At 48.3% G+C, this 27,087-nt stretch overlaps 1 protein-coding gene and 1 non-coding gene across 2 annotated transcripts; both read left to right on the top strand.

Moving 5' to 3' along the window:
- Positions 1 to 976: 976 nt before the first annotated feature.
- Positions 977 to 12,710, top strand: LOC144175304 (uncharacterized). The gene is made up of 3 exons (XM_077704387.1): positions 977 to 992; positions 8,750 to 9,133; positions 12,481 to 12,710. The coding sequence occupies exons 1-3, from the start codon at positions 977 to 979 to the stop codon at positions 12,708 to 12,710; spliced, it is 630 nt and encodes a 209-aa protein (XP_077560513.1).
- A 2,814-nt stretch (positions 12,711 to 15,524) lies between these two features.
- Positions 15,525 to 15,598, top strand: Trnap-cgg (transfer RNA proline (anticodon CGG)). The gene has a single exon. It is a non-coding gene; the product is annotated as a tRNA-Pro (tRNA).
- Positions 15,599 to 27,087: the final 11,489 nt, after the last annotated feature.

Genomic DNA, 27,087 nt, shown 5'->3' with positions numbered 1-27,087 from the left:
TTCTGGGTCCGCGATGGCCAGGGCGATGGCCAACTCCTCTGCACACTGCGCTTCTCGTGTAACGATGCTCGCAGCGTTCACCGTGTCTCCCGTCCTTGCATCGATGACTACTGCTGCAAAGCATCGGCGGTCGCTGTACTCTGCAGCGTCTACAAATCTGGTGCCGGGAACGCTCAGGTGCTGCTCTAACATGGCCTTCACCCTGGTCATTCTTCTATCCTTGTTGTGAGTCGGGTCCATGTTCTTGGGTAGAGGATAGACTCTGGTAGCATTCCGGATGACAGCCTGGATGTCTCGTTCTTCTTGCTTGCCGGGGCTACGAATGGTGGACGCCGTTTCCATACCGAGTCGGGCAAGGATGGATCTTCCCGTCTTCGATCCTTTGAGCCGCTCGATCTGGGCTACTTGCTGGGCTTCCATGATTTCCTCCAAAGTATTATGGATTCCGAGCTCGAGGAGCTTTTCGGTGTTTGCGATGTCGAGAACACCGATGGCTGCCTTGTATGACTTTCTTATGGCAGCGTTCAGTCGGTTACACCATCTTCCCGTAGGGGAACCCTGAGTAGTATGCGAAACAGCCATGGGCTCAACGCAATTTTTCATTTCGTAGTTCCGGTAAGTGAAAAGTGTGGTAGTTACCATGGAAACCAACTTACCGGTAGCTACGTACCTCAACCTAACGGAAACGACGAACTGAAAACTAATGGGCACTTGAATCGACCCCATGGCTGCTTTGCATACTACTCAGGGTTCCCCTGCGGGAAGATGGTGTATTTTCTCAACTTTTTTTCTTCCTAGCGTATACACAACCCCAAATCAATGGGGGTAGATGGTAAAGACACTGCAGCCCTGGCCAATAGCCCCTTGCGGGTACGTGCACACAATTCAGGGGCATCTCCATCGTCGTCGTCATCCACATTGCCTGCATCATTTCTACCGACAAAGAAGAAGTCGACGAGTTACGCCCCCCAGAAGGATGGCCAAAAATATGCGTGAGTAGTTGCCTGTTTTGTTGCCTTGGCCCTTCGATCGTTATTTTCCTGCTTCGGGATCAGCGTCAGGTTTTTCGGGACGAAATTTATCCTCTCAAGCCGTAATAAAGTAAACAGTTCTCAATATTATTAGCAATACTGCGTTGACCTCTACTATGATTGATCAGTCTGAAGCTTTTGGGGGCGTAGTATGATGCAATTCGTCACGTCTTCAAAACGTTACGCCATAACCAACACGCGCCTTCTGCTCTCGTAAGCCGCGTTTGCCGCAATACAGCGCTGCTGTGCGCTTTAGCCAGCGTCTGTAGCGCGTCTCCGCCTTTTCTATGCTCAAACGCAGCCGTGTGACGAAAATATGCAAAGCAGCATGTTGAGGGCCTTTGAGACGGCCCGACTACTCAGACTCCTACGCAACTGTACGCATCTTGTATTGTTTTAGACTTAAGAATATAACCGGGCCGATGTTACTGTTGCTAGTTTCGGTTGTATTATTGCGCTCCTAAACGTAGCGGGCCTGGGGAAACACGCCTACTCTCACTTTTTTCTCTCTCCGCCTCGGCGCGGCTGGGGGCGCGCATGCGCGGTAACCACCTCCATGGCGATAACGGTCGTCGCTGCCACCGCGCTGCAGAGCCGGGCGGACGCACGCGTCTCACGTTGTGGGAAATTTCTCGTGTATGCTATCTCGGACATTACGGTGCAGAAAAAGAGATGCAAAGAACACCAGGGCGAATCTCAACAAGAGGTCTTTTTGCATCGTGGTAGCTATGTTCGTTTGCCGTGAAGCTGAGCTGAAGAATAGGACGTGTTATTTTGTATTGTGCATCAGTGTCGCCACAAATTGCGTTCGCGCACTTAGCGCGAATGGAGCTGGCGATTTGAGCTGCCGTCTGTAGTGCCCAAGCGGCGTACACTGACCTGGCCTGGCAGAGTCGCCGCTTCCGATAGAGGCGGCGGTGGGCGGGCGAGGAGGGGGAGGGGTGGGGAGCAGAATCAAAGGTTCCAACATCGCCTCTTCCCCCATCCGCTGCGCCTCCTCGCGTGGTTGTCATGACAATTATAACGCTTCCAAGGTCAACATGGCGGCGGCGTGGCCATGGTAATTACCACGCACTAATGTTTCCCCAGGCTCATTAGAGGAGGACGTGGCGCTAGTACCATAATTAGTCCGGACGCTGGGTTGAAGGCTAAAAGACCGATATAACTGCCTTGGACACGTTGTCAGTGCTGATCCTAACCACGAGAAAAAAATCCGGCGCAGAATAGGCGAACAGGCATGGGCTGGGGTGCACGCAGCAAGCACTCCCAAATAACGAAAAGTAGGCTACCAGCATCAATAAAAAGAATGGTATTTGCATCCTGCCGGTGGTGACCTATGGGGCGGAAACTTGGCGCCTTACTGAATAACCGGAAAGAAAAATTGGGTAGATGCAACGGGCCATGGAACGAAGGATAATAGGAGTGACACTTGAGCTTCCTAGATCAGGGAACAAACTCGAGTGGAAGATATCATAGTCCAAATTAAGAAAAAGAAATGGACTTGGGCTGGCCCTGTAGTGGGACGAAATGACAACCGGTAAACCACCAGGGTAACAGGGTGGATACCGAGAAACGGGTCCAGAAAAGGGAAGTTCTGTAACTTTAACCCCTTTAACTGAAAAAAAAAACCTAGGCATGTAGAAAATGAGGGTCTCAGTAGCATGATACGTCAGCAGACAAGCTAGGGCGCAGAGCACGCAGCAAAGAATCCTGAGACGATGCGAAAGCAGCACAGTGCCAAGTGATGGGCAAAGAATGGACTCGGCGCTTTGCTGGGGCAAAGAATCCTGGGAGAGGCTTTCGTCTTGCACTGAACTAAACAGGCTGATTGATGATGATGTTGATGATAATGAGCAACCGACGCTATTGAGAGTAACCGATAACGTTTGAAATTCACCGCTATCTGTAGAGAGCACACGATCTTGCCAATGAAGTTAGTATTTAGTTGTGAGTATTTTTAATAAAATTCTAAAATTGTTTTTTTGTCTTCTTCTGTTGTTGCTCATGTTACATGCACCTGTAGTCGATAAACTGTGTCGAAAGCCACTGCGGTTCCATAAAACGTGAATAATGAAGAACAGGTTAGAAGTATTAAAAAAAACTTGGTGGCTGATTAAGCATGTGTGTGCGAGCGTCCGCGTGTGTGTGTGTGTGCGCGCGCGTGCGTGCGTCTCGTGAGGGGGTGTCGAAACCTGCAGGTGAATAACAAATTATAAATAAAGCATAACAAAATGATTTCGGCTTCCATTTGTAAATGTCAAGGAGCACCGAGTGTTCAGCATCCCTACAGTAGTGGTTGCAGCCCTGCTAAGCCTTACATGAGGCTAGAATACTGTGTACAAAACGGCAGCGTGGGTTATTAAGCGGTTACATTGCAAGTTGGAAACTCTGGCGTGGGAGGTCAACATGACTACTTACTAACCAAAACTACGAGAATCGTTTGATGGCGCCACAGTTAATGTGGTGACGTCATGACTTGGAGGCGTCACTTTTTAACTGCAACTTCCCGCGTGAGCAAGGAGCGGGATCAGGCCCGCATTAGCAGTGCTGTGGGCCCGGTTCAAAAAACAGAGGGTTTAAAAACAGCAAACTGCGGGCAGACATCGGTGTAAGCGCTCAAGCGAGCTGTGAGAGCGTGCAGGAGACGTCAATCATGACGAAGAAGGTTTGGATCTATCGTGCTCGTGCCTTCAGTGTTGTCGTATGGTATCGATTGTTTCCGCTTATTCTGGGTGCTTGCTTTGTACAAAGCATTGTCCGACGCTCTCTTGGCAAGCTTTTTTTAATTTCATAGAACCTATCTTAAGCTGGATACATATACACACAACGATTTCAACAGGCTTACGGCAGAATTTAATGACAGTGTTCGGATCCGAAGTGCCTTGCTGGTGGCCTTAAGGCGCTGCAAAACTCTCTCGCAAAAGTCGGCCATCAGTGCAGTTTCCAACATTGTCATTGTCTCCAGCAAAGAAATTGCCTCGTGCTTCGTTTCTGCGCGTTAATCTTGACCTTCGGATAGTTGCAGCACGGCGGCTTTAATTTCTTTAGAACCTGCCACGACAGCCTTCGTTGCATCCGCTCGCCGAGACCACCGCATGTCTGAGACTTGCTTTGGAATCACCGCTGTCCTATTTTGTTCCAAAAAGGCATGGAGTACATACAGCCCAGCGATAAGTAGGCGCAGCAAAGAAAACGTATGTACGCTGTAGAAGCCCGAAAAAACTAACGGCTGCCGACAAGAATCTACGGCGTGCCTCAGACTGAAGAAATGTGAGCTGGCTTTATTGATTGTGCACATTATGCAACGAACAAGCTTTTCGAAGCACTCATTATTGAAATAGATCATCTCTGTTTCAATCAGGGGAAATCAGCAGGAGGCTGGGTCTTTTTCGCACCAAACCTCGACGTCTACCATTTTTTTCAGTCCTCGGGGAGGCCCCTCAGCCCGAAGGGCCTGGTTCACTTAAACCCTTTAAACTATGGATAATCCGCCTCTGAGCGGGATCCTATTCATCACACTGCTCGTCCAGTAGCGCACCTACCCCCCCCCCCCCCCCCCCCCCCCCCCCACCCCAAGGTATGTCACACCAACCCCCCTCCCTCTTCTACGGAACCGACCACCGAGGTTAACGAGCGAAGTTTGTATCTCGGAAGCTTCTATTCTTAGACATTCCTAGTTAAATCTCGAAAAAGAGTATTGTTTTACTGGTATTAAAAAATAAAAGAAGAAGAAAACAGGAGCACGAGCTCTTAACACTACGTGCTTCTAAGACTGTGCAGACCAACTTGCGCATAACTTCAGTGTAAGAAAAAAAGCGAGAATATTTCTTAGTGACAGAAAAAGTGTCCATGCGTTGGAGATTTTTGAATGCATAAGAGTCCCTGGCCGGTTTAAATTATTCCGTAGCCCCCGTATCTCATCGAATAATAGTCAACTGTACTGCAAGGTTTTTTTTTTCTTTTTGCATTCCTTTTTTTTCAAAAATAAGGGTCATGAGGAGACTTCACGTGCTTTACGTGCAGTCCCCCCCCCCCCCCCACCCCCTCTCTCGCAGACAAAAATCCTGGGTGCGCTATTGTGCTCGTCACCCCACCAGGAGGAACGGTCGAAACGTCACTCCCCTCATATCAGAAAGAACTCTGTTTGTTACCTGCGGAAACCACGTGAAAGGGTGGGTAGAAGGGTGGAAAGGCTTGTCACGTTTCCGTATTAAGTAAGCCTCATAAGGCTCTACTCGGACTGACTCGGAAAATTTATAATCTAATTTAAAATTCGACTTCAGTGGTTTATAACTCTTACATTAAGTAGGTTACAAGCATGCAGCAAAAATGCTAGTTCACCCTTAATGTTCTGGTTCGCCTTCAACAGCTGGACAAAGCACGCATTTACTTTCGGCTTCGCGCGTGCACGTGTACGGTTCTGCACAGGTCACGCACGTCGTCCCTGCCGTTAGTACGGCAGAGCATTTGTTTCACCGAGACAAAGCAAACTTTAAAAAAAAAAGATGAAAAAAAAACATTAGAATGCAGGCCATGAACAGCTGCCTGGCGCTAAGCTTGGTATCGTCAAAACTAAGTTGTACGAAGCCGCAAGGTGCGGTGAACCATAGAGTTCGCGGAGCACTGTACTCGGAGTTCGCTTGTCGACAGAGGCGCCATCTCTCGCAGCTAGAAAGAACTAGTCACGCGTGCATGCACGCGTGGCCCCTGAAACGTGTTTGCCGCTAAACTCAAACTGACAGTTGAGAGCTGAAATCAATAAAGCTTATTCCCTTATTCACCGCTTACTATGCTATTAGCGAGGTTTAGAATACACGCTTGAAAAATGTTCTGGTCGGAGTCGCTTGTAGCGATCGCAGAGCCTTATTTTATCCAGTCGCAGCACTGAAGAAGCAGGTAAAAAAAATCCACACTCGCACAGCTTTTAGCTTGTAGGGGCGTTTCGTTGTACAGTTGAACCTCGTTATAAGAGACATGGATGTAAGAGACAAATGGGTATAAGATACATTATTCACCCACAGGGTTGGCTGCCCTACCTTTCCCATTAAATTGACCTATTTTGTAACAGACATCGGATGTAGAAGACAGTTGGTTATAAGGAACAAGTCATCCTTGAACTTTAATCAATAATCTCGCTTGTAACAGACATTTTAACTTCAGATGCAGTGCCACCAGTCACTAATTGCAGTTGCTTCCATTGTGGAAACAGGTGGACGACAGACGCCTGCAGGCGCTATTTATTATAATTTCAATAAACACACAGTGGTTCAGTCAGCTATGAAATGAAGATGAGAAGCCCTGCCAATGGAAATGCAACTTACAGAAATGGTTGAAGCTTACTGCCATCCATTGGAGCGTGACCGCACATGCAGGCTCTCCCACTCGCGTAGCTCGCAATCAGGAAGCATCGCAGATGTTGAGTCCTGCAAGCGTAATGAATAGCCTGAGCACACAGCAGAAGAAGCTGTGCGCTCTGGCTATTCATCAGGCTTGTGAACTCAACATCTACGGTTCATCTTCCACAAACAGTGAAAGGAAAAAAAGCTTGTAGAATCGGTTGTAAAAACAGTGTAAATACAGTCATGAAGCAAAGATCCAGAACTGTTTCATAAATTCTGGCGGCAAAACATAAATTAGAATGAATCGTTTGCAACATGCTGTAGCGTTCTTTTGAGCTTATTTTAGTCATACGGTGCCCACATTGAAGTAGGGTCTGATTAGTAAGTGAAAACATGGTTCCCTGCTTATAAGAGACATCTCGTATAAGAGACAGAAACTGCTCCCCGGTACATGTCTCTTATAAAGGGGTTCAACTGTATTCATTGTATGTGTCGCACTTCCATCTCGTGATATGCCTTCCTGACACCAGGCTACTCAGATTTTCCCTCTCAGTTGACCAGTCCTGCGCAACAAACGCTGTCCATGACATGGCCCTAAGTTAGAATAATGTTATAGCCTAATCGGGTGTAGCTGATTATATTAGTGCGGTGTGCAATAACTAAGCCTTCCTGGTTGAGCTCCTCGAAAGGGTTTACAGTGCCCTAGTTTAGGGATGACGCCTGAGAAGGTTCGGGAAATGAAGTTTTCACGCTAGAGCCATTTTCACTGGGGTCAGGTATCTTTTTTTAAGATTATGTAAGATTTTAAAGTATTCTTTTTAATTTAAGGTTAATCCTTTTCATTGCCAAGGAAGTTTCGAGCTTACGATCACATGCTATACGTTGGTGTAATCATACCAATGCAAACGTACACACGCTCCTAACCAATGCACTCCTGACAAATCTCAAAAGTGACTGATTAAATACAATCGCCCGTTTTTAGGACCGGGTTACTCCGCTGGATGACGCATTGCATCCTTCATTAAAAAGTTGCCCAGGTTTAACCTTTCTAAACCTTGTCCTCTCGAGCGAAAGCAGAGGCTAAGCGCGCATTGTTTCGTGAAAGTTTGCCTTTGCTCGAGATTTCTCAGCAACATTTACCGCATGATTGTATTCACATTTTCCCTTGCAGTGAAGGTCATGCGCAGACAGCCCAGCCCGCGTGCGGTTCCAAGCGCCGGTAAAGTAGCCGTTGTACTGTCGCCTACTCATCCAACGGCTGTCACAATGCCTGCCGGCCGGCCTTACGCACTCCTTATATCTCTTTCTTTCTCTCTCTCTTTCTCTGTCCCCATTTGGTCTCACTTATCCCCTTTCACTCCCCCTCTCCCCTTCCCCCGGACTGGGTTGTATACATATATGCTGGCGAACTCCCAAATGAGTTAAGAATATCCTCAGTCCACTTCTTTTCCACCTTCTATATCAATAAAGCACTCACTCTCAATCTCTCTCTCTCGCCTACTCACTTGGTTCGTTTGAGCGGAAGCGCACGCGCAGACGGCACAGTCGGTGCTGAGCTATCGAGCGCAGGCGATTAGCCGTTTCATCGGAGCGGTAGGAAAGACACACCTTGCCCTTCGGCGACTGAAGGTCAATGAGACGTGACGAATGACCTTTATGTAGCGTATGGAGCTTTCGCACTAAAAAGGACCATGATCCCGCCGCTCCGCAAGAGGGACAGGTCACTGCACTCTACTCGTACGCCAGGATAAGGATTACCCGACAGTGTCAGTTGTTGACAGAGGTATCGCGGTACCACAAATCAGCTAAACGTTGCCATACCCCGGTTAGTGAGGAGCCAGAATGGCGCTTTCGCCAGGTTGTTGCCATGCAGGTGATGGCGGAAGCTTTAACGATGCACCTTGGACACATATTTGTTGGGATCCGTCGTCTTAGATAAAAAGATGCTTACTAAGGAACGGTACACGTTTAGCCCTTTTGTTGATACATGGGTCAAGCGGGTGCAGCTAAGGTCGGAGTGAGACTAACAGTAGGGAAGATGCAGTCGCTTTTTAATACTAGACGCAACTAAAATGAGAACATTCGGCGTTTCACCCATCATCTTCGTGAGTTATAAAAGTCGGTACTCATAACTCCTTGCTGTATACCCTCATACCACGGAGACATGCATCAACCGTTCGCACCTCTGCTACAAGGTTCTGGTATTTGCCTGTCCTACGAGTTACTTCTAGATTTACCGCTAAGCCTAACCACGTGGTTTATACAAGGAAGACGTGTTTTTGTGGTAAGTGGAGATTCTTTGTGGTGAGCTGACCAGCCCCAACGAGTGGAATCGAACCATCGGCGTCCCCGCTGTTCTTGTGGCGCGCATGCGCGCAGGCAACATCCGCAAGGCGCGGGAGTATGTGGAAGATGTGATGCGGCGACTGCGCGAGAGCTCGCAGCTGGTCGAGGCGGTCGAGCCGAGCGAGCTGTACACCACGGACGATGGCGACTGGAAGCTGCAGGACGGCGCCATCCACGGTCTCGCCCGCGTCGGCCACGACCACAAGCCCTACCTGCTGCCGGCGCCGCCCCGAGGCGAAGAGCGGGACGAAGAAGGGGACGCGAAGGCGCCGCCGGCGCGGTTCGACGTGGCCCTCACCGTGCTCGTGCCCGACTGCGAGTTCGATGCCTGGTACGAGTACGAGGGCGCCGCGCAGCCCATGTCCGGTTCGCTCACCGGCAAGGTGGACATGGTGCGCGTGGACCTCGTCATCGGCCGTGAGTATACATACGCACTTCGTACGCGCGGTCACAGCAATGATTAGAACAGCGCGGTGGGTGCTCAACAACGCTAATATAGGACACGAAGAGAGCGTTACGTGGCTACGTGGCCAACCGCCAGAAAGTAGAGCGACTTCCGCTACATCGAATAATGCAGCAAAGGGTGTCGAATGCAAGGTCCGCTACGGACAAGCCATTATATTGGAGATAGTCGGGGAGTGTATCTTAGAAGTTGTTCATCGAGCTCTCAAGAGACGTGCCGGCAGCTATAGTGCCACACATGTAGTCTGAATCTGCATGGAAAGCATTTCTACATTTCTACGACATTGTGTGGAACGTAGGCCGTGTAGGATTGCCAGGCAATGAGCGCGCTAAAAGGCTGGTCCGCGCACAACGTCATTGAGCGCCGGACAATACCGTAAAAACCCGCGTATAACACGGACCCGCGTATAATACGAGGTGTAATTGGGGACAGCAAAATAAAAAAAAAAGTTTTCGTCCACATATAAAACGGGGTAAAGAGCACAGAAAACATTTATTTGCACTGCAGTTACCCTTCAGTCATTGTCAGTTTTCGCTGGAACTGTCTCCCGACGTCCGTTCAGTCATCGTCAGGATCACTGCCGCTGTCTCCTGAAGTCGCCTTGTTGGAAATGTCTTCCCACAGAAAGTGGTCCTCAGTGCCATCCAGGGCGTTCGAGATGCCGCATTTCTTAAAAGAGCGACTGACGAGCTCCTCGGCGATGCTGGCCCACGCATCCGCGATCCAGCCATAAAGCACCGCTGGAGAAGCCCGCATCAGCCATCCGGTAGCTGCCACTTACGGGTCTCCAGACCTCATCCACTCTTGGTAGCAGGACCTGATGCAGTCTTTGAAAGGCTTGTTGATGCAAACGTCTAGCGGTTGCAGTTGGGATGTCATTCCTCCTGGAATGACAATGAGTTCGATGCGGGGTTGGCGCAACAACTTCTTCACGGAATCGGCCAGGTGGCAGCGAAAGGCGTCCAACACGAGCACTGACGGGAACCCCCAACAGTGCTCCAGGCCGCCGACACCACACAGACTTTATCCAGTCAAGCACCAGTTGCTTTCTCCACCCGCGAATGCTGCCTTCGGTGACGCCGAACTGCCGTCCTGTGGCGCAATTCCTGATGGTCTCGGCACATAAAATATATTTTCTTTCAATTGCCGCTGAATACTGCCTTCGTGCACCCGACATCGTGATAGACTTGCGGTGAACGTACTGATCCTTCGCGTGGTCAAAACAATCACAATTGCGCCGGCTGAGAGAAGCAGCAGCCAGCTAACGCCACCGCAAGATGGCCCACCCTTCGCTGAAACCGAAACCGAAAGTGCAAATTTTCGGGTGAAAACTTTGGGATCCACGTATAATACGAGGAACAAATTTTACACAGTAAAATTTGGAAAAAAAAAACCTCGTATTATACGCGGGGTTTTACGGTAATCCCGCTGCAGATGGTCACTCAGCACGCTACTAAGCAACTTAATATATTAACCCAGAGGTTCTGTTTTGCCCCCCATTCGTCTTTTACAGTTTCTCCACGCTGGCCTATATGCACATAACACCTCCCAGAACTCAGGTCCTTCTGCATGCAAGCACTGCGCGGGCTGCTTGAACCATGCTCGCTTACACTGAAAATGCCCGAAAAGTGCACGAAAAGTGCATTGAAAGTGCACTGAAATTAGGCCTTGCAGAACACCCTCCCTCTTTTCACACGACACTGGGCATATATTTGGTTCACTCAGACGGAATAGGCTGCAGGATATAAAGTAGAACAGATCCTGCTCGCGACTTACACATGTTACCAGAAAGAAGACCTATACCCGAGGGTATCGCGCCGTATACCATTCACCCATTCCCCATCACGTGGGGTACATTATATATGGCGCATCAACGTCGAAGCGGCACAGCCGGCGGCAACCCGCCGGCCCCGCAAAAAAGCCCGTGGCGTCTTTCTCTTTTTCAAGCTTATTTTGAAATTGACGGGCGCAATACATCCGATAAGAAGCTTTGTTACATTAGTTGAACTACGTAATGCAGCAACAAATAAAAATTGCAACAAAATACAACCTTTTCAGTTTGAAAGAACTAGCCTTTGGTAACCCACTCAGCTCCATTACAACCAAACAAAATATTGAAAGACTTTCAAATTTCGCATTACAGTATAACGTAATACAGGCAGGGGTGACGCAATATGGGCCAGTACTAAAAATCTAGTTGTCAGTGTGTTAATGTGTGTGTGTTTGATATGATCAAACGGGAGTAGAGGCCCCACTACAATCGCACACCCAATCAACCACAGACATCCACGGGACGTCCGAAAAACAGACGAACATCCAATGCGAAGTTTGGACGGCCATTCTATGTCCACTGTACGTCCATGAGCGGATGTACATTTGCGGACAAACAGTGCACATCTAGCAACGGATGTACAAAGGATATACATTTCCGCATCTCCGGAGGACGTCCGCCCGTAGACGTCCAAAGTTATCATGAATGATCAAATAATGGCCTACATTGAATATAAAAGCAAAAACAGAAAAGCTACTCTGTTTTTCAGAAATATTTTGTACATCAACACCCTTGTATATTGCAAGTTTCATCTGTATAATGCTAAAATTAAGCCCAATTTCTAAACTTTTTCCCAGCACCTCACCGACGCGCGATGATCTCTTTGGGGAAGGGTATATATAAGGCACCGCGAACCAACTGTGTGAAGCAAGTTGACCGTGTTGCATACTTGTCTGCCCCGTAGAGCGTTGGTGTTGTGCGGTGTAGTATTTGTTGTAGGAGCGTAATCTCGTCGTCAATAAAAGATTTTTGATTCTGTAAATTTTTCCTGAACATCCAAACTACATCCCGTTTCGGACGTCCGAATAAATATACGCAAGTGTTAAATCTGGACGTTCCACGGCCGTACATTGTATGCCCATCGGCTCGATAACGGATCCAGCGGACGTCCGCTAAGCCGGAACGGACGTGACTTGGACGGCCGACAGACGTACGGTGTTTTTTTTGGGCAGTGGTATTTCCAGGCGGTAGCCCATGTCGGCGGCCATTAATCGCACAAACAAGATTCTGTGACGTCAAAGAGATATCGCCGAAAAGTGGCCGGGGAGTCACCGCTGCTTCGTCTGTTCTCCGTAACACCACCATTATTTGTTCGAAGTTTCTGATGAAATTGCTGTCATTGTTATCAGGACGAAACAGTTTTTTTTTTTTTTTTAATGAATCATGCTTGTATTTCGTCTTCATGGCCCGTTTTAACTCGGCGGCGGGCACTCACCGCGTCGGCGATTTGTCGGCCCGTGCATGCAGCAGACCCCGAGAAGCCGGGCGGCGGTGCCGAGCTGAAGGTGTTCGACGCCAAGGAGTTCACGGGCCTCGAGGTGTCCAAGCTGAAAGTGGGCCTGATGCAGCAGAAGTGCATCTCGCACGCCGCCGCGCAGGCCGTGCGCAGCTGCGTCGCACTCGCCATGGCGCTACGCGTGGCGCCCATCTTGGCCGGCCTGCTCAAAGAGGTGCCCTACCCGGAGTTCGCCCTCGTCTAGCGCCGTCACAGGGATTCGCACGAAACCGCCGTTCCCGCTCCAACGTTTGCTGTTATGTTTAAACGGCGAAATAAACGTGCCCTTCCTTTTTAGAGGCGAAGCACCTTAGGGGCTCGGGCTGCCGGCGTCTCCTGTCGTCTCATGTAGTCACGGCAGTAGAACACCGGGACGCTTGTTTTCCAACGCCTCGCGCTCATCTCGCGCTAGAACGTAACGCGTACATTCAGTGACCCGATAATTGCTCAGAAGGCCGGCGGCCGAGTCCACCTTGGACCCGACGGCGGCGCCCGTAGCCGGGCCGTTCACTGAGGTGCATGCTGTGGCGGGTCTCGCCGAAACACCGGAGCACGGATCGCCAGAGCTGAGCAGTGCGCTTCCCAGTCTGATTCGTCGTGATTAAAATTGTTGGTCTGCATTGTGGGGCAACATGTGGTGCATGTTGGCCCAAACTGCGTAGGTAGGACAGAGTGGGCTGTACAAGGTACGGATCGCCAGAGCTGAGCAGTGCGCTTCCCAGTCTGATTCGTCGTGAATAAAATTGTTGGTCTGCATTGTGGGGCAACATGTGGTGCATGTTGGCCCAAACTGCGTAGGTAGGACAGAGTGGGCTGTACAAGGTAGGGTGTATTCTGCTGCGTATGAGAGGGTGTTCGTCTGTATTTGCCATAGTACGGTCGCTTGGTATCGAGAGAGTGAGGCGTGCGGATGTGGATAAATGCGTCTAATGTCCTTGTAGTGAGTTAGGACATCTTGAAAACTAAGGAGGGGTGCTGAGGAAGGAGGAGTGGCAGAATAATCTGACGCCTGGTTGGTGAGCTCGCAGGCCAGCTCATGAGCCACCCCATTCCCCTGCAGGCCCGAGTGCGCGGGGGTCCAAAGGAGACGCATGGGAGTAATACGGCGCAGAATAATATTGAGCTTTTCCATTTCAAGGGGAGTCAGCTGCAGATGTGGGTGGCATAGGTTATCTTGGAGTGTATGAAGGCTTGTACGAGGCGAAGTAGAGAGTGTTCGGATATTCCCCGTCGCCGATTATCTACCCGAGTGATCATGCGACCGACCTGTGTAGCATGAACATCAAAGGAGGCGGATGGTTTCGGAGTTGGGACCGTTTGCTTGAACGTGCACCCCCAATATCCGAATAACGGGAACCGGGGGGATGGGCGTTCGCGTGCTGGAGTATAATTGAATACTCTGATTGGGTAGAGGGGTGTGAGAGCCTGGGTAGGTAACCAACAGTTCAGGTTTCTGCTGAGAGCACTGTAGCCCCTTGCTGTTGGCATAGCGTTCCACTGTTCTAATTCCGGCTTGAAGGGCGTCCTGGATGTCGCCGTCGCTGCCCCCTGCTATCCATAGAGTGATATCGTCCGCGTACAAACTGTGTCGGAGATTAGGTATCTGGGCTAGTGCTGGCGGGAGACCCCGCATCGCCACGTTAAATAGGAAGGGCGAGAGCACAGCCTCGGGGTGTCCTCGCATCGCCCAGGAGGAAGGGATCGGTTTTGAGGTCCGCGATTGTAAGGCGTGGCACGCCTTAAAATCCTGCATGTAGTGATGGGCTCTTGGGCCGACGTTCATGTCCGTGAGGTCGCGTAGGATGGCATCATGGGCTACATTATCGAAGGCGCTATTGAGATCTAAACCAAGGACGGGCCAGGTGTCTCGTGGCGAAACTGGATCCGGTGCCCAGTAAGATGCCTTGGTGTAGCTGTATCAACACGCCCTGCGTGGAGGGTCCCTGGCGGAAACCTTACATATATAGTTACGGGGAGTAATTGGTGTGTTTCCACAAATGCAGCAAGACGGTGGGGAACCATACGTTAAAACAACTCCCCTAAGCATGAGGTTAGCAAGACGGGACGAAGGTTTTCGATTTGCAGGGGCTTATTTCCTGCTTTTGGTATGAACGCGGCGACGGCAGGTTTCCAGTCCTTGGGGCCACTCCGTAAATTCAGCATTTGTTGAAGTAGCCTGTGAGTGCCGTGACAGAGGCGTCGTCCAAGTTTCGAAGCGTCTTTTGTTGATCCCGTCGGATCCAGGCGCCGATTGCGTACGGAGTTGGGTCATGCAGACTACGTGTACGGCGCGTCAAACGCCGTATTGGCAGTGACGTGCTATATGCGTGCAACTGACGGGGTGTCTGAGTAATGTAGCGGGCTCGGAGCGCTGCGAGAAGTTGCTGGGGGTCGTCTGCATGGGTATTGGTGCAGGAGTTTGAGAAGTTCCTGTCGTTGGGACGTTCCGGTCTTCGTGTCGCCAATGCGATGACAGAGTATACGCCAAACGCGTGAGGCACTCCTATTAGATCCCAGGTGTTGGCAGAATGAGTACCATTGCTGTGCCGTTACGTGGGCGGCGCGATTCTCTACCTGGCATTGGAGCTGTACGGTTCTACAGCGCAGCGCCCTGCTACCCGGTCGGGTACGGTACCGTCATTGGAGGCTAGGATTTGGCTTCCCATAACCGTAGCAGACGGGAGTCCGCCTGTTGGATCTGAGCTTCCTGTGGCATTGTGCGGGTTTGGCGTTGAACATCCTGTCGCAGCTGGGTCACCCATTCCGAGAGATTTTCTAAGGGCTTATCGAGTTCGGTGACCTGCAGTCGCACCTTGCGTAACTCCGGCCAGTCAACGAGTTGCTGTAAAGGAAAATTTGACATCCACCTAAATGCAGCCATACGGCTTAGGTGGATGTCAAATTTTCCTTTACATAAACTTACTCCACCTTGGGGATTTCCCCTAAATCTGGTCGATTAACCCCTGTCCTTCACTTCGAGTTGTTGATCGATTCGCTTTCGCGCTACTAACGACTAGCCTCCTGGTTAGCTCAGTTGGTAGAGCGACTGCTCCGGATAAGCAGTGGTCCCGGGTTCGAATCCTGGACCAGGACGAATTTTAAGTGCGAATGCACTTTATAAGCGACCCCAAACCTTCCACCGCCGGCGGCGGCGGCGTCCGCAGTCCTCCTCTCCCTAGCAACGGCGTGGAGCGGAGAGGAGCGTCGGTAGCAACGGCGCGGTGACGTCACTTCACCACGTGACCGCGCTCGCTCCGCCTCCTCGCCGTGGCTGCGCGCCGCTCCCCGCACCGCTCCTCGCGCCGTGACGTCATGGTATGACGTCACAGCGCGCCTCCTCTCCCCAGCAGCTGCCGCGCGCCTCTCTCTCCACCGTGACGTCACACTCTCTCCTCTCCCCCTCGCTCGGCTGCAGCTGCCGTGCGCCGCTGTCCCTCTCCCCTTGCGCTCGCCTCCTCTCTCAGCCACCTGGCTCGGCGCGGCGTACCCCCCTATATATGCAGCGATAAACTGCCAGACCTCCGTGGGTCGGCTCGCGCGCGCTCACGGGCGAATGCCAACGGATTTTAACTTTACTCCCCCTCATAGCATCACCCCGTGCATTCGCACTTAACCATGTTCACCCTCGGGGAAATGCTTGGGAGTTTTTTTCTTCAACTGCGAAGTTTCCGAGAAAGCTGTATAGCTTTCCTTTGTAGCCGTATGGCTGCATTTAGGTGGATGTCAAATTTTCCTTTACAGAAACTTACTCCACCTTGGGGATTTCCCCTAAATCTGGTCGATCAACGAGTTGCTGAGCAACGCCATCATGAGGTCTGTGCAGGGGCGTCTCTAAGTTAATGCTCAGGATGTAGTGATCACTACCCAGGTCGACCCTGTTGTGTTGGTCCAAGAAACGGAACGGTGATGATTTCGAATAAAGGTGAGGTCGGGGTGGTGTATGGTACTCGTACCACGTCTTGTGGGTTGCATGGGATCGGTCAAGAGCGTAAGGCGCTCTTGTTGTGCATCAAGCCCTACGCGCGTGACCTTCGCTGTGTACCGTCCGTAGCCCCATGCTGCGCGCGGGGCGTTGAAGACCCCCAGGATGAGGAGCGGGGAATGATGGCCCGCCAGATCGGCCGCACGTCGGAAAATTTGGAAAAGCGGTCTCAATGTGGCAGTGGCAAACACCGGCAGCACGTTAGTTCGAAATGGGTAGTTCACGCGACATACGTTATCCCGTGGAGCAGGCACTTTACGATAGGCGACGCTGCGATCAGAAACGGGACCGAATATTGTCTACGCCGTGTCGATGCTGCAGCCCGGGCACAAGAACAAGCTTTATTGAACCGTAAGGGGTAACGCACGGGTAAACACGTTACGTATTCGCTGGTTAGCCATCTGCACGGAGTGCATGGGTGCATATTCTTGGCTTGCCCCACCGTCTTTGTGGCAGAGGCGCTGATGGAATTAAGTACCGTTTCCCACTGAGGTTTGAGCTGGTGAAGTTAAAAGACATGTCTTCTCCCTTGTTGTGACAATAGAGTAAATCCCCCCCCCCCCCTTTTAAAGCAACAAGCTTAAATTTCTATCTCTACCAGCCAACGGTTATTTCGCGGCGTGCGGGACAATAAACTCCCAACGAGGTGGAGGCGGGGGCGGGGCGCGGAGGGTTTCGCTCACGGAGCCCACTGCAGATGGCGCGGCGAATTTACCCAGCGTTCCCCGCGCGGAAGTGCATGCTCGCCGGCGGTACGGCTCTGTCTGCTTTAGCGACGGTTGTTTTTGGCCTGTTTTGGCGCAGCTTCGCGTCCGCTGCGCGCTTCCTTCGCACGGCTTGATTAAGTTGCTCGACAGCACCTCCTGGGTAACCAGGATCCGACGAAATAAAGTGGTCGTACGGCAAAGATACGTTAAAGATTGGTTTGAAGGGCAGGAAAACAAAATGTAGAGACATCTGGCCGCCAGAGAAATGCTACCTTTTGCGCACTGCTTGCCACGAATGGGACTCCGTTTTCTAAATTGATGAATACCAATTCGGCTGTGTTTGATGAGGTATTACAAAAGGCGGAAGGAACAACTGGTCCTGATAAATAGCGATTATAAAAGTTCCTCAGCTTTCTTGCAATTCTCAAAGTTACTAAACTAACTAGTGAGAGGCTCTGGGAGTCGCCAGGCATGCGATCACAGCGCTAGGAATTCCCAGCAAGCATAGAGTTTCATACTAATATATTAGTATGAAACTCTATGCCAGCAAGAAACGCGATGTCGATGACAGTGAGTGAGTGAGTGAAAAGACTTTATTCGATCATCCGGCGGACGACTGACACTGTCACTGCCGAGATGAAGATGATGCGATGATGATAGGGTGCACACCCAGAAGAGGGCGATTGCCCACATGCTAAAACATAGCCTGTACCACTTCTCACACTAGTTTAAATCGGTATAAATGGGAATCACTAAGCTCACATGCTGAATTTCAGGATGGCTAGGTTCCGCTGCCTCACCCTTCGAAAGACAGGACTCTCTTAATGAGCGCGTCATCTCCATCACAGTCATTATCATCATCTCTTCATCGATTTCATTTTTTTTATACATCTGGTGTAGCAAGCTAGGCGCCTTGGCCAGGCTAACCTCACCAGTATCATTAAAGACTATTCTCTCTCTCTCTCTCTCTCTCCTCTCCGTCTTCTTTCTTCCGACGCATGGCCGGGCTACGGCGGCGGCGTCCACCACTCTAGCCCGGCTGTGGCCGACGCTGCTGCGTTCGGGACGCCGCCCCTGCGATTTCCAGGTAACGGTTGGCAGAATCTCTGGTTTCACTCTTTGTAGAGCCACGTATATGAATTCAAGTGACATCGCATGGGCAGTTGTTGTGGGTGTCGTTTAAAGCTTTGCTTTCCAACCACCTTCACAGCGTGGATTGGAGCCCTTTTTTTTTGAGGCTGTTCGCTTCTATGGTTGGAACACCCCTTAGTGTGTGTACAAGATAAAATAAGGGAAGTGGCTCAGTGATATGAATGACTGTAACCAAGAGAAAGCTTGATGGTGAGAGGAGGAAGCTGAGGAAATGTTGAGAGTTCCCTACACTCTATAAACACTTTCGAAGCCACTGGGAGGTATTAATACGTGAGCACCACCTCAATGTTACTTGGCTCATTTGGTGAAAAAAATCACAGCCCCTTCCAAAAGAGAAAGATGGTTAAAAGGCGAAGCTTTCTTCTTGCAAACCGAGTCATATCAGAGTCCTAAATCCAAACTGCCAAAGTCCAAAGACAAAGTCCACTCTGACTCAACCAAAGCCCAAAGCCAATGCCCACAAGCGAACCAAATGGAAATGCGGAGCGACACAAATGCGATGATGGAACTTTGATCATCATCAGTGATTCTATTACAATACGAAGTTTCTCCAGTGTTACGTTTTGAGCATAAAGGGCCACGAAGACAATACACAAGTTGGTTTTATTCGAAAGATTTCGTGTTCTATAGTGCCCCCCAGTGCTCGCCCAGAAGCAAACGATGCTTTATTCACGGTGAAATTAATCAATTTAAGCTAAAATTTTGGTTTTTGCACCGAAATGTGTGTTTGAACGACGTTTGCAATGACATCATAAGAACAGGTCTTTCAGCTAAACTTAGTGTGGCGCGGCGACTTGCTTACTGTTAGTCAACCTAGATGGCGCCACCACACCGTGGCAAGCCGTTTTCTGCATTTGGTTTGTTTGTGACCGTATTTAAGCCTGGCTTGTTTTTGTTCATGGAGAAAATTTTCTTTTCGTAAAACATGGTGCTCGCTCGACAAATATGGCCACTTAAGACGCCGTCGCTTGCGTCAATCGGCAAGTGTCGTCTGAGACAACCCCAAAGCCCCGCAGTGCTGTGCATCTAAACGAAGCATAGTGCATGCAGTAAAAGCAGCAGTACGAATCGGTACTTCTATGTTTACGTGTGCTTTCGTAACTTCCACGGTTTGTCCTACCATTCTTCCTGATATAAAAAGAATGTGCCCTAAATTTAAGCGCAAATAGCTCATTCGGCAAGTTTACAAGTTCTGCATTATTTGCGTTTGTTTTTTCCAGCCTCTGCCAATCACAGAGCTGGGTGGTATGACATCATAGGTTCTGTTGCGGGAAATGAGCTAGTGGGTCGCATGGCTATTCCCTTTTTTCCTAATTATACAGCTTATTTGAGCGAAGTTTACGTTAAAAATGGTGTCAGCATCATTGTAACAAGGCAATCTTTTGAATGAACCAAGCTTGCATTTTGTCTTCATGGCCCCTTTAAAGACATCCCGTTGTCTACGGGCGTGGTATGATTAATGTGCTTCTGTGGAAATACATTGTGTAAAGGTGGCTTTCCTGCAGTGCATCTTGGCTTAACCAGTAAGGCTTAGAAAGCTTCGCTTTAATACCACGCTCGAATGGCAAAATCGGATAGAAGTCGGCTTCATAACCCCTTTTTTTTCTTAAGGCGCTTGGTTTTTTTAACACCATTACAAGCCTGATGTGCCTTCGTGGAAACCCACTGTGTAAAAGTGGCTTTCCTGCAGTGCGTTTTGCGTAACCACATCGCAGTCAGTGAGGCATAGAAAACTTCACTTCAAAAATCTGCATTCCCATATCCACATCACTGAAAAGTGTGGTAAGAGCCTGCCATCAGTATTCCCATTGCCAGCATGAAGGCCAAAACCCCGGCCTCGTCCAGGCCCCCATTGGCTACAACCTAGCAACGGTGGATTGGCCAGTGATGATAGCAGGCATCACATAGCCATGGTAAGTTCAATGTTAGCCTCAACGTTACATTTTGAGGTCTAACACCGGCAGCCAGAATCCGCAGTTTACATAGAACGAGTTCGACATTGCTTGGCATGTTGTTAAGCGCGACGGCACCTAACATTAACTTTGGGGCCAACGGTACCAACTCAGGTGCCATGCCTTAGTCATCACAACATCAAGGTGGTGGTAGTGAGTGCAATCGATCTGTGCGTGAGTGGTTTCCCGACAAACAAAGATTTCTGCTGGAGGCAAGTTTGTAGGCAACCTTGAATAAAATCAACAATCAACTTTTGATGCTGATTCTCACTATATGAATATGACATCATTATCATCCTATGTGTGTCCACAGCAGGGCAAAGGCCTTCCTCGAAATGTTAAGCCACTTATATCGTGCGTTATTTGCGTCCATTCTTTTCCCCCGAATTTTCTTAGCTCTACTCTCAATCAAATCCTTGGTCTTCCCTGCGCTTATCACCGTTTGGAAGCTATTCCATTACACAGTTGGTCCACCTGTCGTCCTTCATCTGCATGACATGACCTGTTCAATCCTATTTCTTTTACTAGAATGTCTTCCACCAGAGTTTGTTCCCTGGCCCACACTGCTGATTTCCCATCTCTAAATGTTACCCCTAACATCTTTTTTCTATGGCTCAAAGCATTGTGGAAAATGAGCTCAATCAGATCATTGAGCTAATGTAAGTTTTCTTTTTAAGGTGCTTAAAAGGAAACCAATTTTCTGCCCCATATGTCATAATGAAAAGTACACACAATACACCAGTTTTTGTAAGGACAGAGGTAGGCCACTGCCGAAAATTTCAGGATACTTAAAAAATGCAGCCCAGCCCAAACTAATTGTGCACCTAATTTCTTTCGGATGATTGGTATCACCACAAACAATTTGTCCAAGGTAATTATAATTACCTACTTGTTTTAGTATCTCATACCATGAAAAGGCAAAGACCTTGAAAAGGCCTTGTTTAACCTGCTTATTTAACATTACATCAGATTTCTGATTGTTAATTTTTAGTCCTGCAGCTAAGCTTTCCAAGTAGAGCTCCCAAAGTATTTGTATCTGCGGGACAGACCAAAAAAAAAAATGATACCACCTGTGAACCTGAAATGGCTGGGGTAATCCCCAGTGATACGTAATACTGATGTTTTTTTATCTGAGTTTCCTAAACACCTCTTTAAGGCAAGCTGCAAATAATTTCAAAGCAATTGTGCAGCCCTGTCTAATCCCTTTCTGATAGCGTGGACTGCATGACTTTCACCATGTCCACGGTTGACAGCTGACACCGTTGAATGAGAGGCCGGCAGTCCATTTTATTAAACCTTTTATAGCTGTATATTTCATAGACACACCATAGGCTGCACAAAAAGCGTCATGGATATAACTGGAAATATGTATAAAATTCAACATCGCTTAATATAAAAAGGGAGGTGCCACAATCCACGTGAGCATCAATCCGCAGGATACAAGTGTTTAAAAACTTAACTGCTGTAAATCTATGTGCACACGCAAAAAAAAATGTATCGAGGGCATCAGATTCTGGGAGAATTCAGATTTGAGTATTCTCTACCTTGGACATGGCTGAATGGCTGGAAATGCAAGGTGGTGAGCTAAATGGTCAGGAATAACACAGGTTGTTGTAGTGTAAAGTTCCATCCACAGGATTGCTTTCCAGCCTTTCACAGAATCTGACACCAGAAGCATTCACTTCTCCGTCAATCATTCATTTGGTCTCTCACCGGGAGAGGCCAATAAATACCTTTGCAAACAAAAAGAACACTCATTCACTCAGCAAATTGGTTGGTTATACATGAAACAGCATCAAGGTCATTTACGCATGCACACGCACACACACATAAAAAGGAAAGCGTCACGGACTGTGGTCCACATTACTGATCCGTGCATTTTTTACCAGATCTTGGTTGATGCAGATAGCTTGTGAGCAAAGGTCCCAGAACCAAAACATAAAAACAGCAAACTGAATAGAAATTTCCAAGAGGAAGTTCACATAACCCAGCAGCCAACTACACTAGCCAGGAAGTTCAATATTATCAACTAGTTCGACAAACATGGCCCAATTTTTATCTCATAAAGCTTTGCACTCAAGCCGACGAAGTTACTGCTGCTGTGCACATAACATGTACACTTTTTGGTTCTACCCTCAGGAGGTGATCCCTTGCAGTCAAGGTGGCACAACAGCCAGACATTATTCTTAATATTCAAAAAAATATATTTACCTCAACTTTGGTGGTTTCTGTCAAAGTGTGTCAAGTTGGAAACCGACAAGGTGTAAGTCAAGATTGATTTCCAAATGCTTTTAAAGCAAGTGCTCGTAGGCACCTACATCTTCCTATTCCCTGCATCACACTGGTGCCACCGCATCCTTAGGGTAGAAACACAATGTTCATTAACACAAATCTGTCAACATGAAAAACGCCACAAATCCTTCGGAAGAAAACAATGTGAACCAGTTAACACACGCAACTGTCCACTATGCACAGCAGCACCAACGTTTCCTAAATCTGTTTCTTTTTTCCAGCATTAATGTAATAACGGACAAAGTAAACAACACGGTAGTTCCTACAGCCAATGCTAGGGTTCACACAGTGTTAGTTTTGGCATAAAAGGAAAAAGACATTTTGCCTGTGGTAACACAAAATGAAGGCAACCCAGAGGAAAAAATCCACGACGACTTAAAAGATGACCATGTAGAATACACACACAAACACAGAGAAGGTCAAAAGGAGGCATTAAATGTTGTCCACTGAATGTTCCCCATAGTCTCACCTCTGACATGATGCTAATGACAAAAGCATGAGCCATGCACACTAACGAAGATGATTGAAGGGGCTCTAAAGGCAAATTAGAGCTTCATTCTGACATGAAAATGGGACCTTTTAAGGTGAAAGAACAGTGTTTTCAATGTTCAGACAAAAAAGATAAGGATTCATAACTTTTTTCTTCTAGGGACATTGTAGCAGCAGTTAAAAAAAAAAAAGCAACATGTTAGAAGTTTCTAACAATCTTTTTTACACATTTGTAAACAAGTAGGTGAACTTTCTTTGCCACAACCCAATTAAATATCTCCAAAAACCCTTAATGATTTATGAAATTGAAAATTGTGTTGTAGGAAATGTCCCCTGGTGGCAATGTCAGTTTCTCCCTGTTTCCACAATTTTTAGTTAACTATCAAACAATGGCTGCCACCAAGTGTGGCATGTGAAGTCGCACGGCAAGTATATCAATGTCAATGAACTTGGCTCTAATGTCTAGTGTCCGTTCAATTGAACTTGCATACCAAGTCAAAAAGAAAAAAAAAAGGAGTGAGAAAAAGTTTTCTTAAAAATTGTGCGCATTTGTGACATCCTATCAACGCCAGTACAGAACCACACGTTCCACAATAGTGTCATACAGAAATTTTAAACACTGTGTGAAAGACAGATGCGATACAAATGATGATAAGTTCGGGGCATGGGTTGTGCAAAAAGTGATAACATTCCTGAGAAGTGAGAGGGACAGCCTGAGAGAAGAATATATCAGCCTGAAAAATGGTAGCAGCAAATAAAACGCACTGCGGTACTTGTGTGAAGAAAAAAAAAAAAAATTACCTATGTAAATTCTCCGGTGAGCAATGCACACTACACTACAAACTGTCTCTATTACACAATGGGGCTTTCATATCTGTCCGTGACGCTACCTGGCATTCATTTTTCACATATATTCTTCAATTGAGCTATCTATGGTGTATCCAGGAAGGATAATCCAAGAGCTCTGATGTCACCCATAAAATAAATACTTTCCGCAGCTCACGTTGTGCCAAACATAAAAACTGGAAAGATCAGATTAATAAAATTATCGCCTCAAGGGCGCATCTCGTTGGATGCGTTCTAGAACTTCGTAAGGCAATTCATCCAAAATTAAAAGAAACAGCTGCACAGCTCTTGCGTTCGGTTTAACTGGTTTACACCGGTTTAAACTAAAACCAAGACACAGACGTTCTTGTGCACATAAATACGCAAAGATGGGGGCAGCTTTTGCATTTCTTGCACCTAGTAAAAGAATACACTGAATAACTGAGGTTCAAAATGAAATTGCCTGATGGGAAAGCTAAGCGATACACTACAAAAGCTAACGCGTGCAAGAAATAATAACAATAATAATAAAAAAGTTGCCATAACACAATTAGCACAGCAGAGTAAAGCCAGAATTATTTCCTTAAGGCCGACTTCCATGCAGCGAAATGTAGGCGAAAAGGCGGCCGCCGCCGGCGTCGAAAATACGGCTGTTCGTCGGCGATCTACGCGAGCTAGATGTCGAACGCGCGGCGGCGAACGCGACCGGAAGCGGCAAACTGCATTTTGAGGCCGCAGCCAATCACAGCCTCGTACTTCGTTGTACTTCCTGTCCTGTCTTCCATCGGCGGCGTTCGCCGGGTCACGTTGCATGGAGGTTGGGGTGGACGAAAACTGAGCGGCGCGTCAAACCACGGCATCCGCCGCGCCAAGTTCGCCGAGAAACTTCGCTGCATGGAGGTCGGCCTTTAGACTACTGTTCACATCTGCTGCCAATCCTGCAATGCGGAAGTTATGATTACTTCTATACATCTATTAGCTACACCCTTTTTTTTTTATAATGTGGTGTCACCTTTCTAACACCACCTGTCCTGATTTCCTTAGCATTATGGCTCTAAGTGACTCATCCTAATGCCTTGACTCGAAACGATAGGAAGGTGCACTTAGTTTTCATTCACATCGGAAAACTTGTGCCTCAAAGCTGGAATGATCTGCATTCAGCGTAAGTGCAGTATCCACGGTTTACATAAAAGCCTCGCACTAACATCAGCCAATTGAGAATGTGTGACAGGGCTTCTGTATGTACAACTTGCAAGACTGGCTCAGATCAAATCATTGTGTCACATGCCAGCATGTTCTCACTGATCTCAAGCATTCCTATTGGACCTTGTTCTTACACAAAAGTGCAAATTCCCAGTGAATCTGCCATGCCGGGATCATCCATTCATTGCACCAGAGAATGAGTCAGCTGCCTTAGACAACGCCAAAACGTGATCCTTCTAATCTATTTTCAGGTTGGTCCTCCAACCGCAAGTAAAGGTTGATCAGAACATTGTTGCAAAGTGCACAGTAAAGTGTATGCAAAACTGTGAGACAGTGTACTCCATAAACTGTCCGAACATTTTCAAAAACCTGAGCGACTTTAAAGGGGTCCTGAAACTCCCTCCGCCAGTGCCAGGAAGCCAAAAGTCACGATGAAACTCGCTCAAAACTATAGCCCCTGTTACTCTGTCAAGATTGCACACAGCTGACGCCTTGCGCATTCATTTAAAAAGCATGACGGGGCAATCTGCAGAGTACTATAAAACAAAGCTCTCCTGCTGCTGGGGATGCTTGCAGCATTATCTATGAGCAGCCTCTCGCAATGTCAGCAAAGTAACAAAATTGGCATAGCTTGCACTGGGGGTGCAAGGCTGGAGAAACAGCCGAACTGAATGGTCGACCTAGCTTCTGCATGCGAGTGTTCTGTGGGCCACACTGATCGGCTAAATGCCTAGGTATCAACAAAGCCAGCTGACAGGGAGCATATCGATGCAAGGACAATGCTGGCACACTATTTGGATGTGCACAGAAAAAACTTGTCCGGTAGCGAAGCTAACTAGTTTACCATACTCAAAACAAGTTTCGGGACCCCTTTAAAACGATATTACTTAATCTGTTACTCTTCTGTCTGAGCTTTCTTCTTTACGCACCAAAAGAAGAAATGCTGGTTAACCCTTTGAGGGTCACGCCCATACCTGTACGGCATCGGCAAACACTTTCGAAATGGTCAATGACGTACATGTACGGCATTGCTTGTATCTTTAAAAAGCGCGCCTTTTTCGCCAACTTCTCTTGCTTGGCATGTGCTGCCACACTTTGGAAATACATCAAATTTTTTTCTTGCGCCGATGGCTCTTCTTTTTATTTTTTTAAGATTTACTTCAGCGGCGTGCCGGCTATCACTTGTGCATCCGCTAACGAGGGGGCGCACTGGGTATCGCCTACCGGGCGCCCGGGCGCCTCTCGCTCTTGCGCCTGCCACAGACCAAGGTCGCCTGCGAAACTGATGAGGCTCTTTTCTCCTTTTTTTGTATTTTATGAGTGGTGCGCCGTCAATCGCTCCCGCATCCGGCCACGCCGCCCACGCAGAGGCTGGTTTCGGTATTGTCCTCCGGGCGATTCCTGCTTTTTGCGCCCATGAAACTGATGTCTATCTGATCTTGATTCACTCAAAAGGTGCCGGTTTGTTACTCTTTCGTTTTTATTTAGAATTTTTCTTGTGTTACTTATGAATAAACCACTTATATGTAACAACACAAACGATTTTTTTGTCACTTTATGGTCACCCTAAAAAAATTACGATAATTTTCCCTCGAAATAGATTCATCCGAAGAATTTAAATCAGCAATAAAAAAAAACGACCCTGGGGGGTCGCATTTGGCGAAAAAATTCGACCCTCAAAGGGTTAAAGGAGTACTGACACGAAATTTTTATGCTACGTTTTTTTCGCTGCTATGCGTGCCTACCAGCCCACTAATCATAGAATGACAGATTAGGCGGTCGAGCGCAGCGTAAACATTCATTTACGGCGTCGTTTATTCGTGCCAGTTTCGGTTTCGACAAAAAAACGCCGAGCGGCCGCCATGATAGCATGTATCACATGGCGTCACCATTCTTGCCGTATCGCTGCCTCTCTGGAAGCGCGCGCGAGCGAGCGCGAGCGAGCGCACGCGCGCGCCCAGACCGGCCGAGGTCTTCGCC

This window comes from Haemaphysalis longicornis, unplaced genomic scaffold, assembly GCF_048455015.1.
Source record: "Haemaphysalis longicornis isolate Haplotype H1 unplaced genomic scaffold, Haemaphysalis longicornis Haplotype H1 scaffold_3, whole genome shotgun sequence".
Taxonomy (NCBI): Eukaryota; Metazoa; Arthropoda; class Arachnida; order Ixodida; family Ixodidae; genus Haemaphysalis; species Haemaphysalis longicornis.
The sequence above is the reverse complement of the archived record's forward strand: the minus strand, read 5'-3'. Positions and strand labels throughout refer to the sequence as shown.

Excerpts from the sequence above, each read along its gene's own strand:
- LOC144175304 (XM_077704387.1), top strand. Across the intron at positions 9,134-12,480 it reads CGTGGACCTCGTCATCGGCC|ACCCCGAGAAGCCGGGCGGC; the intron begins GTGAGTATACAT and ends TGCATGCAGCAG.